At 39.9% G+C, this 14352-nt stretch overlaps 2 protein-coding genes across 2 annotated transcripts; one reads left to right on the forward strand and one right to left on the reverse strand.

Annotated features, from left to right (window-relative positions):
• Nucleotides 883–3497, forward strand: LOC18791437 (receptor-like protein kinase ANXUR1). The gene has a single exon (XM_007227089.2). It carries the CDS (start codon nucleotides 883–885, stop codon nucleotides 3463–3465), a length of 2583 nt encoding a protein of 860 aa, XP_007227151.1. The 3' UTR covers nucleotides 3466–3497.
• LOC18793493 (protein high chlorophyll fluorescent 107) lies at nucleotides 9294–13173 on the reverse strand. The gene is made up of 8 exons (XM_007222270.2): nucleotides 12570–13173; nucleotides 12297–12440; nucleotides 11644–11949; nucleotides 11468–11527; nucleotides 11040–11285; nucleotides 10425–10535; nucleotides 10009–10185; nucleotides 9294–9892 (listed from the first exon to the last, which is right to left on the reverse strand). The coding sequence occupies exons 1-8, from the start codon at nucleotides 13113–13115 to the stop codon at nucleotides 9557–9559; spliced, it is 1926 nt and encodes a 641-aa protein (XP_007222332.2). The 5' UTR covers nucleotides 13116–13173; the 3' UTR covers nucleotides 9294–9556.

Consider the following 14352-nt stretch of genomic DNA (forward strand, 5'->3'; position numbering starts at 1 on the left):
TGATCCGATTTTGAATATGATCTGAATTTAAATAAATAAATAAATAGGATTATACATGTTTTTTCTTTTGTGTAGAGAGGGATTATACTTAGTTTCTTATAAAATTATCAAAAAGACGAATTTAGTGTGTCATGGATATGATTATGCATGATCGTTAGTGAAGGAGCCTTAAATTGTCTTAATTTTAATGTTAGATCGCTCCTTTATTATAATGACCATTTGTAGCTAGTTTGTATTGGTCATTTATAACTAGTGACTTTTTTGGTTGAACTATAAATGCAATTTCATAATTTCTAAAATTTAAAAAAAGAAAAGTGTCGTGGATATTATGCCTTGTGATTGGGATTTCAATTGACCCATGCAGTGCAAGCATACATATTACAAACAAAACCGAAGTAGAATTCGGATTCATTCATCAATCCACTCGGTGAATGTATCACCACTCAAAATCAAACCTAAAGAAACGCCAAGGCAGTCAATGCCAAACACCATTTACCGTTTCTCTCTCTAACCAGTAACTACCTCCTATCCTAACGTTCCCTAGACCCTGGACCCAAAAAAAAAAAAAAAAAAACAGCAGAGAAAAATGAAAGCAAAAACACATCTTGATTTGTAATTCTTGCATATCATCCTGAAATTTCCAGGTAAATTTGTAATCCAGGAAAATTTGTAATCTTTACTTTTCATGAAAACCAGAAGAACCCATTTGGATTTAATACAGTTATTGTAATTGAACATCAGGAAAGTGCAGGAAAACAATCTCTCATTGTTCTTGTTCTCCTGTACTCTGTTTTCCCCGGTACCATACATACATATTGATCTTGTTCTTCCTTAACCTTTCAGCTCTTGAATTCTCCATCAAAAGGGTTTCTCTTTTCAGCAATGATCTCCAAAACCCATATCTTATTTTCTCTGATCTTGTTATCTTTCTCATTAAACACCGTTCATGTTCATAGCAAAGACACTGATTCTTACGTCATTTCTTGTGGCTCTTCAAGTGGAGGCACCGATTCCGATGGCCGCAAATGGGCCTCAGATTCCCAGTTTCTTACGTCCTCCTATAAATCAAACACGGCAACGGCCCAATACCAAGACCCTTCTCTGCCTTCTCAAGTTCCATACATGTCTGCAAGAATTTTCAACTCTGCATCGTCGTACAAGTTCTCTGTTTCACCCAAGCAACGCCTTTTGGTCAGGCTCCATTTTTATCCAACTTCCTATAACAGCCTCGACCCTTCCAACTCATATTTCGACGTGGTTGCAAATGGGTTTACTCTCCTCCACAATTTCAGTGCCTCCATTACAGCCCAAGCACTCACACAGGCCTATATCATGAGAGAATTCTCACTCATTCCTCCCCAGTCTGGCAATCTCAACATCACATTCATACCCTCTTCACCGCATGATAAATCCTATGCTTTTGTCAATGGGATTGAGGTCATCTCAATGCCTGCTGATATGTTCAAGCCTGCAAACTTGATCGGGTTCCAGGACCAAACTGTCGAGGTCCAGAGCTCTTCCCTTCAGACCATGTTCAGGCTCAATGTTGGTGGACAGTTTATTCCTACAACCAATGATTCAGGGCTTACAAGGACATGGTACGATGATTCGCCATACTTGTTTGGTGCAGCATTTGGGGTCACATCTGAGGCTGGTAAAAATGTTAGCATTAAATATCCTCCCGAAGTGCCAGGCTATATTGCACCTCTGAATGTGTACAGCACGGCTAGATCAATGGGACCGGACCCCAAAATCAATCAGAATTACAATCTCACATGGGTTTTCCCTGTTGATGCCAATTTTACATATGTTGTTAGGTTCCATTTTTGTGAGCTTCAACTCACCAAGATTAATCAGAGGGTGTTTGATATTTTCCTCAACAACCAAACAGCACAGCAATCTGCGGATGCGATTGCTTGGGCAGGGTCCATAGGAGTGCCAGTTTATAAAGATTATGCAACTGTTGTTAATGATAGAGATGGTGATGAGGAAATATGGGTGGCATTGCATCCATCTGTGTCAGAGAAGCCTGAGTATTATGACTCAATTCTTAATGGTTTGGAGATCTTTAAGCTCAATGACACACGTGGGAACTTGGCAGGCCCAAATCCTGAGCCTTCGAAGATGCTTCAAGAAGCCGAGGCTGCTGCAGCTAGTAATTTTTCTCCTCCGCCGGAATCCAAGAGCAAGGGTGAAGTAATTGGAATAGCTGGTGGGGCTGCTGGCGGTGCGGCTGTAGTTGCAGCAGTATGCTTTGTTGTGTACATAAAGAAGAAGAGAAAGAATGGAATGGAGTCTGGGATGGGTGCTTGGTTGCCCCTTTATGGTAACTCTCACACATCAACTATTTCTGGCAAGAGCAACACTGGTAGCAGCCACCTTTCAAGTCTGGCAGCTGGTCTATGTAGGCATTTTTCATTATCTGAGATAAAACATGGAACCAAGAACTTTGATGAATCTCAAGTTATTGGGGTTGGAGGGTTTGGGAAGGTTTACAAAGGCATTATTGATGGAGGGACCCAAGTGGCTATAAAAAGATCGAATCCATCTTCGGAGCAAGGAGTTAATGAATTCCAAACTGAAATTGAGATGCTTTCAAAGCTTAGACACAAGCATTTAGTCTCTTTGATTGGTTTTTGCGAAGAAGACGGCGAGATGGTTCTTGTTTATGATTACATGGCTAATGGGACTCTAAGGGAACACCTATACAAGAGTCACCAACCTCCCTTGTCATGGAAGCAAAGGTTGGAAATTTGCATTGGAGCTGCTAGAGGATTACATTATCTTCATACTGGTGCCAGGTACACCATCATCCATAGAGATGTGAAAACCACAAACATTCTATTGGACGAGAATTGGGTAGCTAAAGTGTCTGATTTCGGGCTATCAAAAACAGGTCCTAATATTAATCAAAATCAAACCCATGTTAGTACAGTGGTGAAGGGGAGCTTTGGGTACTTGGACCCTGAATATTTCCGCCGGCAACAATTGACAGAAAAATCTGATGTGTACTCTTTTGGGGTGGTTCTGTTTGAAGTCCTGTGTGCAAGGCCAGCGCTTAATGCTACATTGCCAAAGGAACAAGTTAGTCTAGCAGATTGGGCTATACATTGTCGAAAAAAGGGAATTCTCAGCGAAATTATTGATCCACATCTTAAGGCAGGACCCCATATAAATCCCGAGTGTCTGAAAAAGTTTTCAGAGACAGCTGAGAAGTGCTTAGCTGATCATGGACTTGAACGTCCTTCAATGGGTGACGTGCTTTGGAACCTCGAGTTTGCACTTCAACTGCATGAAAACCCTGATGGAGAAACAGTTGTTGCTCAAGATAAAGCAAATGATGCTTATGCAATTCACAATTCCACATTGACCATTGAGGAAGAGAGCACTGCAAGTGAGGCTAATGTAGAAGACTTAAACACGAGTGCAGTTTTTTCACAAATAGTGAATCCAAGAGGAAGATGAGGCCAATCATGTAAACTATGCCTCGGTCACCTCTTTTTCTATATTGTTTTGTTTTCTGGCTAGGAATTTTGTTTTAGTAGGCTGTGTATTGATGTCATGCCTCTTCAAATGTTTGTTTTTCACCTTGATAGATACAAGAAGACAGAATGGAAACTATTGCAGAATTTTTTTGGGGCATGATCCCATCTCTCCACCTGGTAAATACCTAATTTTATTTATTCAAGGAATCTGTCAATTCTTATTTTGGTTTCTGTATGTGAAGGAAAATAATGTGGCTTTCAAGTACCATGTGCCCTTAAATATGCCAATACCAATCAGATATGGGCAACATGACAACACAGCTCATGTAAGCATGTAAGCTTGTAAATTATAAAGTTGAAGACAAACATAAAGTAAGCACAGGGGAAGCATTTAAACACAGACACCAAATGTTCTGAACTGCACAGGGGAAGCATTTAAACAGAGACACCAAGGGCTCGTTTGTTTCACCTTCTTAGCTTAGATTGAATTGGATGTCACATCCCGGGATCGGTTCCGTCGTAGCACGATATTATCCGCTTTGGGCCCCCCCTCTCTGGCCCTCACGGTTTTGTTTCTGGGAACTCACGAGCAACTTCCCAGTGGGTCACCCATCCTGGAATTGCTCTAGCCTCCAACTCGCTTAACTTCGGAGTTCCTACGACTCCGAAGCCAGTGAGCTCCCAAAAGGCCTCGTGCTAGATGGATGCGGGTGTGCACATATAAGGCACATCACCCCCTCTCCGTTGGTTGATGTGGGATCTTACAATCCACCCCCCTTAAAGGCCCGACATCCTCGTCGGCACACTCGCACCACACGGCAAAGTGGCTCTGATACCAAATTGTCACATCCCGGGATCGGCTCCGCCGTAGCACGATATTGTCCACTTTGGGCCCCCCCTCTCTGGCCCTCATGGTTTTGTTTCTGGGAACTCACGAGCAACTTCCCAGTGGGTCACCCATCCTGGGATTGCTCTAGTCTCCAACTCGCTTAACTTCGGAGTTCCTACGACTCCGAAGTCAGTGAGCTCCCAAAAGGCCTCGTGCTAGATGGATGCGGGTGTGCACATATAAGGCACATCACCCCCTCTCCGTTGGTTGATGTGGGATCTTACATTGGACAAATTTTTATCCTTTGTTTGTTTTCATTTGGTTCTAGTTTTAAGTGGGACTGTTAATACTGGCCCCACCAAAAACACCTCCTTAGGTGTTCTTAGTGAGACCCGTGTGGAAAGGGAGGACTAGCCTTCGCTGGCGTTCGTTTCCTTATCACACTCCGCACCCAAGCGCAAGCAACCAGCCACAACCACCGACCGCCCAAGCAACCAAGAGCCAGCAGACCCGCCGAACTTGTCGCAACCACCAAGAGCCAATAGACCCACCCACCACAGATGCTTTCTCTCTCCTTCAGCCACAACCCAATATTCGCCAGATTTGTCAAGGCCACTACATCATCGTTCCCAATCAGTCATAACCCAATCGAAATTCAAAGAAAAAACACCGCACACAAACCCACTGCATCATCGATGTGCCCCTCTTCCTCAACTCCGTTTCTCTACTTCTCTTTGCAAAGTCAAAAAACAAATTGCAAAATAGAAAAGAAACATAAATGCTTTCAAAAATAGAACTAATAAATAAAGAGAAAATTAGACATAGGAAGAGGAGAAGAGAGACAATGGAGAAGAATAAGATGAAAGAGAGGGGGGAGTTGCAGGCAGGGGAGGAGAAAGAAACTGAACAGAGGAGGGGGAGTTTCATTTTCTGTCGTGAGGAAGAAGAAGAAAAGTTTTATAAAAAAATTAAAAAATTAAAAACTTACTTTTCAAAAAAAAAAATATTATTAAAAAATTTAGTCCCAGTCCAATTAAATATACACCAAACGTAGTATACGTATTATCCAACTTATGCCAGGCCAAGCCAATCCAAGACAGTTCCAAAATTTAGTCCAGTCCATGACAATCCACCGTACCAAACGACCCCCAAATGTTCTGAACTGCATAATACTATTTACAGAATGATTACAAAAATAACAATTTGGTTCCCTCTTTGTTGCTCCATCACAACTAGCATGAAGAAGGCCATTTTCAAAACCCCTTTTTCTTTGTACAAAATTCAATACCCCATTTATAGGCAAAGAATAAAAGAGTATCTCCAATCATTCATTCTGTTTTCTACTTATCTGTACTTGAGCTCTGGCTGCCAAAGCCAGCGAGAGAGAGAGAGAGAGAGAGAGAGAGAGAGAGAGAGAGAGAGAGAGAGAGAGAGAGAGAGAGAGAGAGAGAGAGAGAGAGAGAGAGAAGAATAACATAAACTATTGGTGGCTAAGTCTCAAAATGATCACCCTAAGTAGAATGTGATAGTTGCGAGGGCTAAAATATAATTAGCAAATAAACTTTGCGGACTTGAAAGCGAGGGGTACATGAAGGTGTTCGAGTAAGTGAAGCTGATGAGCTGATGGGGCTTCAAAGGCTGTCCGTTGTTCACCAAGCAATCATCAAAAGAGGGCCTCCTGAACTCAGCTGGGTTCATAACTTCTGTAGAGGCAAGCAAACTGACCACAGTGGACGTGGATGTCTGAAGCAGCACAGTCAAAAGCACACGCGTTCGCAATCTGTACGCTGTACTTTGGGATCCCAGTCTCTGAAATTTTGCCTTGTGAGATGCTTATGTCTCTGGCTTTGCAAACCCCTAATATATATATGGAAAATAATGGGGAGAATATATTTTCTCATTATGTGTTGTTTACAAGATTACACAGGTATATATGTATAAGTTAGGGAAGGCTAATATCCACTGGCTAGGTTAAGAACCATTGGCCAGTCTAAGAGCTGTTGGCCAACACACCACAACCTTAACTTTAACCCCTAATTATAGGAAAACTCTAATTACAAGCAACAAGATCAAATCCCCTAAAATCCCCTAAATTAAGGACGTGTAAATCAATCACAGCTAGCAGCCACCAAGCTAATCACAGCTACCAGCCACCAATACTTCTAATACTCCCACTCAAGTTGGATCAAGGGGATTAATTGATCCAAGCCTGGAGAGCAAGCGTTGAAACTGAGTGGAAGAAAGAGACTTGGTGAAAACATCAGCAAGTTGATCATGGCTCCGAGTGAATGTGGTTTGAATTACCTTGGACTGAACTTGTTCACGAACGTAGTGACAGTCAACTTCAATGTGTTTTGTGCGTTCATGGAACACGAGATTGGAGGCAATATGCATAGCTACCTGATTGTCACAAAAAAAAGACATAGGTTTGTTGCTCAAAAAACCCAAGTCTGAGATAAGGCCCTTGAGCCAATTGAGTTCACATGCAGTGGAAGCCATGGCTCTATACTCAGCTTCGGCACTTGAGTGAGCAATTACATTTTGCTTTTTGCTCTTCCATGTCACGATGTTTCCTCCAACAAACGTGTAGTAGCCAGTAGTGGATTTTCTATTAATAGCATTCCCTGCCCAGTCAGCATCGGTGTATGCCATGATTTGAGTATGACCATTGTTTTTCATGATAATTCCTTGACTAATGGAGCCCTTGAGGTATCTTAGAATCCTTTTAACAACATTTAAATGAGCCTCAATGGGTGCATGCATGAATTGGCTTACAAGACTGACGGCGTAAGTTATATCCAGTCTAGTAATGGTGAGATATATAAGCTTACCCACCAGTCTTTGGTAGTAACTTATATTGCTGAGAGGCTCTCCTTCCAAGTCCAACTTCAATTTGCTATCAAGAGGGGTACGAGCCGGTTTGCAATCTATCATCTTCACTTCTTGAAGCAAGTCAATCACATACTTCCGTTGACTTAAAAACAATCCCTTGGAAGAAGTAGCCATTTCAATCCCAAGGAAGTATTTTAACACTCCTAAGTCTTTAATGGCAAATTTATGATGAAGAAAATGCTTAAGAGTGCTAATCTCATCAATATTATCACCTGTGATGATGATATCATCAACATAGATTAGAACAACTAATTTGCCAACTGATCCAGTTCGAACAAACAAGGATGAATCATCATGACTTCTCTTGAAACCAAACTTTTCAAGTACGGAGCTCAGCTTGACATACCAGACACGTGGAGATTGTTTCAATCCATAAATGGATTTGTGAAGCTTGCAAACCATACTTGAATTCTATGCTTGTGGATGACCAGGAGGTAATTGCATGTAAACTTCCTTCCTCTTCAAGGTCTCCATGCAAAAAAGTATTTTTTACATCCATTTGGTACAACGGCCACTCATGATTAAACGCAACAGATAACAAAACCCTCACTGTACTCATCTTAGCCACGGGAGCAAATGTCTACTTATAATCAACTCCAAACGTTTGAGTAAAACTGCGAGCCATCAACCTTGCCTTGTGTCTTTCAATTGAACCATCAGAATTAAACTTGGTTTTGTAGATCCACCTACTGCCTACCACTTTCTTTCCCTTTGGAAGCTGGACTACACTCCAGGTTTTATTTTCATCCAAAGCCTTGAGTTCTTCTTCCATTGCTAGCCTCCAAACATCTTGAAGATTGGCTTCTTGAAAATTCCTTGGTTCACTTTCATTTGACAATTTACTGAGAAAAGTTGCATGGGAGTGAAAGACTTTGGAGTAATTTACAAACTTGTGAATTGGGTACCTTACATTGAATGTTACATAGTCTTTTAGCCTTGATGGTGGATGTCTATCTCGAGTTGGATTCCTCCGAGGTTGAGCTGGGATCACAGTAGGTTCAGCTTCACTCTCTTCAATAGATGATGTGTCATTGTCATGAGGAACAACTTGTGCTTCAGAGGCTTCAGTTTCATCTCCAATAATCATGTTGTCAATATTGGTTGCATGAGAGTCACTGTTGTGAGGTACTGAATGAACACAATCACTTGTTTCGGCTGGATTTGGTAATGGAAAGAAATCAGTAAGTGCTCCCCCTAACGATTTTGATCTGATGGTTTGTTGAAATACGGTTTGATCTCATCAAATCTTACATCTCTTGAGACAAATAGCTTCCTGGAACATGAATTGTAACATTTGTAACCTTTTTGAGTGGAGGAGTAACCCATGAAAACACACTTAACTGCCTTGGGATCTAGCTTGTCTTGGTGATGGGATTGAATATGAGCATAACAGGTACATCCAAAAATTCTCAGATGGGACAGGTTAATTTTTTTGTTTTGCATGACCTTATATGGTGATTTTGAATCCAGAACACGACTAGGCAGTCTGTTGATGAGGTAGGTGGCTGCAAGACTTGAGACGGAACCAACATCTAGAGAAAAGACAAAAGTTCGTGACTTTCGTAGGATATATAAATTAGAATCTATATATCCTACGAAAATTGAAAAGCCTACATGGATTATTTCAAAAAGGTTATAGTGTTTTTATTCTGGTTTTGATTTATAGTTTGGATTGTGAGAATGTGAAGGTAAAAAGTCTCATATTAGAAAGTTGAGAAACCTAGCAAGGTTATAAGGAGTTGGACTACTCCCCTCATTACTAATTGGTTTTAGGGTGGAACATCAACTTCCTTCATAGTATCATAGCAAGTTAGCGCATGTGTGAAAGCCTAACGGCCACATATGCTCCACGTCACTTGTCAAACGGCCCTTTCATTCCTATAGATAATTAAAAATTTACATAAAAGACTGGCTTATTTGAATTTTGACATCTCCCCGTTCCTTTTGGAGAGGCCAGTAAGAGGTATCCGTGGATGCACAAATGGTAAGCATAGGAATTTATTTTGCCTTTGCATAGATGAACAAATCATGTCTGTGAGCTACTAACAAATGAAACACAAACGAGATTAACTAAAATAGGAAAAGAGTTTAACATTCCAAAATATTTTCTTTAATCATTGAAGGCTGATGCCCAATGCAAATGGTTTTTCTGTGTTGTCCAGTAAATTACAAATTTTACTTGCATATCAAGTTACCTTACTCCGAGGTATGAAATATACAAGGCGAGCCCTCAGCCTCAAATTTCATGATACAAACCACAAAACCCACAAGAGGCCCTGTCATATATACGATTAAAATGCTCTAATGTTTTCTGTACTATGTAACAGGTTCTTCTCTATTTGGCAAATCACTATGATACTTTCGCTCTTGTTCTGTTTAGTACAAAAGGCCGTGAGGTTTCCATCTGAACTTCTAGCTTGGATGGGTCTAGAGATAATTTTTCTGTAACAAAAGCATCCACATCAAAACCACTCTCACTTTCCATGTCATTTCTTTTAGAGGAAGGGCCAGCCGACTCTTCATCGATATTATTTTCATTTGCTCCTGTTATTGTTCTCAGAGAATCCTGTTGTATTTGTTGTGAATTCTGGTCCAACTTCAAGAGACTCTTTATACGGTCAAGCGCGGGGTCTATAATGTCTAAGAATCCCATAATCCATGAAGCATCATCCACAATTTCAATGCGCTGTTGCGAGAAACAAACGAGTGTTAAAAGTTGAGGGCTTGAAGCCTTCCAAGACAAATATCCCAAACAGATAGCTTTCTCACATATAAAATGCAGTGACTATGCTAATTACTAACCTGCTGGAAATAGAGGTCACGAATTTCCTCCGCACGTGCAGAGTTTCCTTGATTTTCCTCTAATGATGCCCATGTCATCCATGTGACATAACTCTGAGAATTTATATTAAGGGAGGACCTAAACAATCTCCTGGCAGCTGATAGGTTACCATTTCTCTGTTCTAGAACTCCCCAAGCCTACCACAGAAACAGATGGTCATTGGCATGAAGCCTTAATAATCATACATGTGGATAATGTTTGCTATGGCGTTGATCTAAGTTTCTTCCTTAAAAATATGGCTTGTTATGTGCCGTCGCTAATCTTTTTTTTTATAAGAAATATGATAGAGAAGACCTTAAGGAAGTTGCTGTTTCAAGTATAACATAACTGAACATTTTCAAATATAAGATACCGGACACCTAACAACGGTCATTACCTGCAGGCAACGAGCAGCAGTTTCACTGGTTGAGTTGATGGACAATGCTTTTTGGTATAATTTCCTTGCTGTCTCTATGTTTCCTTCTTTCCATTCCATCCATCCCCAAGCCTATAAACACCCGAAGATTTCACATTTAGAGAATTAGTTTTCTGTTGAATTCACAATGATGCACGTATACACAAACAAGTCCTGTAATTCCCGAAGATAAATCTGTCTGGTTATTTCAGAAAGTGGCCAATGCATAAAGGATGGAAATTACTTTTCTTTTCTTGTGTAAGAAATGATGATGTGGTATGAAATAACTTGGATAAGAAGAGTATCAATGCTATGCAACAAGGAACGGCAATGGTCTGTACAGTCCAGCACTTTATGTAGGCAACAAAAAACGCCCAATAAATGTTTTCGTATTCTCTATCATCGCAAAGTCTGACTAATTCCAATTCTGCTTTTAGTACTGTTGAAGAGCATTCATACTTCACTTCAACCAATTAGCAGCATACAAGCATCATCCACACACATAATTTATCAGGTCGTCATCTCAAACAAATAAATGGCATCGGGTTTATGATTTATGATCCAACTCGGATCTCTGTACGGATAAGTGAATCTTACCGTCCATACTGGTTGATGCCTGGGATCCAACTCAGATGCTCTCCTGAACAACTGTCGAGCAAGATTTGCAGTTGAGTTTTTATATTCTAATAAAGCAAGGGACTGAAGCAGAACTGGATCCCTCGGATTGAGCGCATGACCTATCTTTAAAAGCTTTCTTGCTTTGTCAACGTCACCTACATTAGCTTCAAACATTCCCCAAACATGCCATGCAAACCTATTCTTGGGGCTTGCCTGTATCGCTTTCTACAAATAGAGGTGGAAAACATCACAATCAACGCTGTAAATACAGAAAATAAAACAAAATAAACTAAACATATCCAATTTAGTAACTGAAACATTCTAAGAAAAGAGCTGCAGCAAAGTCCTAATCTACAAGGAAATGGAAACTGATAGTCATGCATGATCACAGTAAAATAAACAATCACCTCAAAGAGTTGCCTGGCAGCACGATTGTTCTCCTGTTGCATCTCCAATTGAGCCCATGCCTGAATCATAAGAATTGGACAAATTACTACCAGGAAAAAGACATTTCGACAGCCAGAAAGACATGGAAAGTTAACTTGTAACAGAGAGGCCTACATGCAGGAGAAAGATGACTTACAAGCCAACTGGCACAGCTTTTGGGATTGCACTTGGTGGCCTGCCTGAACAAATATCGAGCCTGCTCATAGCGATTGGCTTTAGCTTCCAGCAATGCAAGTGTCTGGTACACGTACTCATTCCCTCCACAAAATTTTAGACCTTTAGCAAGCAGATGCCTTGCCTTTTTTATATTTCCCTGCTTTAGCTCTAGAACTCCCCACCCATGCCAGGCAGCAATGTGCCTCTTATCAGCAACCGTGGCCGCATCAAATAATTCCCTTGCTCTCCTTGTATTTCCCATCTTATTTTCCAAAACAGCCCAGCACTGTAAACGACCACCTCAATGAAATCAATCAATCAATCAATCAATCAATCAATCAGTCCTAACAAGAACTATTCCCACATATGACTTCCCAACAAGGTACTTTCTTTCGGACTTCTATAACAAACAACAGAAAGCCTGATTTGTTCATGGTTAAAAAGCATCAACCAGAACTAATGATTCACCATTTTGGGCATCAATGGAAGAAGATATTTCCATTTTCCAATACCAAATCTTAAAATAATTAGTACTCATATTAAAAAGGCCTGCCCCACACTTTGAAATTTCAATTTTTCATAACAGTTAACCAGTTGCACAAAGTTCAATTTGAAAAACAGAGAAAACCAAACCTGCCAAATGTATGGATTTTCTCCTTGAGTAGCTTGGCAGCCTTTCTCATACACAGCTCGAGCTTCGGCCGTCTTCGATTGTTTGCTTAAGGCCTTCCCCAGCGCCACGTACGCTCTTCCATCTTCAGGCCAATAATATATACACTGTTGTTGCAAACAAAACCACTCTCAGTGAAACAGAATACTACTAATTTTAATTTTTAAACACTTCAAAAAATTCAGACATGCAGAACCGCAAACACAATTGATAATTGATATTGGAAGATTATATACCTTTTCAAGTAATTTCTCTGCTTCAGCGTATCGATAGTTTCTGGTCAAGATCTTAGCTCTATACAACGCCAAGTCCAAGTTCACCGACAATGGCTTCTCTTTCACACCCGATTCAGCCTTCTGTTCCGGCTCGAATATCGGCATCTTCTTCGCCAACTCGGAAAGCCCTGCATCGAGGGCCGTCGGTGCCTCCTCGCCACCGTCTCCGTCGCCGTCGCCGGAGACTTCCATGGCCGGCCGGCGAACCACGAGCACTCTTTTTGACGACTCTGCCTCGGGCAGCACGGCATTGCTTTGGCTCTGTTCTTTCGAAACGGCGTCGTTGGAGGAGTCGGAAGAGGGGAGTGGGGTCTGGTCGAGGACTGGTACGGAGGAGTCCCGGATGGAGCAGCGTGGAGGGGCTGAGAGGGAATAAGGGGAAGAGTGGAGGGGCAAAGTGGGGATTTTGAAGGCAAACTTGGAGTGGTTGTTAGGGTTTTGGGAGGTGCAGGAGAAGACAGTGAAGTTGGGGTTTGAGGGAGGAGGGGGAGAAGAGAGAAGGTGCATTTCTCTCTGTGTTTAACGGATTAAACTGTATTGTATGATCCATGTTGAAACGAATGTGAGGCGGGTAGAGGAAGAACCACTGCTTGTCCAATTACCATTATAGCCTTACAGCTCTCCCATTTTTGCTTTTCAATGATTTACAAAAAAACTTTAGGACGTGTGCACTTTTGGACCCTACACATTTCTCTTCTATTTGTTTTGTGAGTATAGCAATAAACACTGACAAATAAATAAAGAGATATTTAGTTATGTACTCATTTTTAGCATTAATATTATAAATAAACTCTACACAATTGAATTTCTATAAACAAACTAAAAAAAGAAACCTAAAAAATAACAGCTGGCCTTATTGAATTTAATAATGATTATTACATTACTTTGATGCCTTATTGACTGTTTTAGGTATTTTTATGAGATTTTGGGGGTTGGCTTATTTTAAGAAATTGATGGCAGTTTTGTAATTTATAAGAAGTTAAAAACTTTTTTGTTATGTTGTAAATTAGTTTTGGGTGTGTTTCTAAAGTCCATTTCATATGAGATATTTTTATAATTTGGGCCCCTATATTGGGTAAAATAGTAAATCTCTCATAAATAAACTAGGATTTAGGGAAAAAAAAAAGCTCCATAATAAGTAGTCCATAGATGTTAATGTATGATATGAGATTTTTTTTTTTCCTCTGATTAATAATATGTGCTTTTGTCTTTTTTATATATTTATTTAAGTACAAGTGATGGTCTAAACTAGAGGGGAGAGATGTTTCTCACAGATACACAATTAAGAGGTCATGGGGTTTGAACCTGATACATCTAGTCTGTAAGTTAATGTCATTTTTCATTGGGCTAAAATCTTTGATTTTTATCTTTTTTTTTTAAAATTATTAAATAGGCACGATATTTACTAAGTTTTATATGAAAGTTTTAACTAGAAGTTTTTTTATACCAATTATTTGAGAGTAAGATGTAGTTTTATTTATTTATTTAAATTTTATCAAACACCAAAATTCTTCTTTATAGAACGACATTTTAAATATATATATATAGAACGACATTTTAAATATATATATATATATGTAAAGCAAAAGGTAGATAATGATAAAATATTTAAAATATCAGAAAATGTCATTGATTAATGCAAACATAAAGAATTGAAATTATTAATTAAATGAGGATAATATGGTAAATTCACACTTTTTCATATTTAAAAAAATAAAATTAAAAGAAAAATTAGATAATGGAT

This window comes from Prunus persica, chromosome G1 (assembly GCF_000346465.2).
Source record: "Prunus persica cultivar Lovell chromosome G1, Prunus_persica_NCBIv2, whole genome shotgun sequence".
Lineage (NCBI taxonomy): Eukaryota > Viridiplantae > Streptophyta > Magnoliopsida > Rosales > Rosaceae > Prunus > Prunus persica.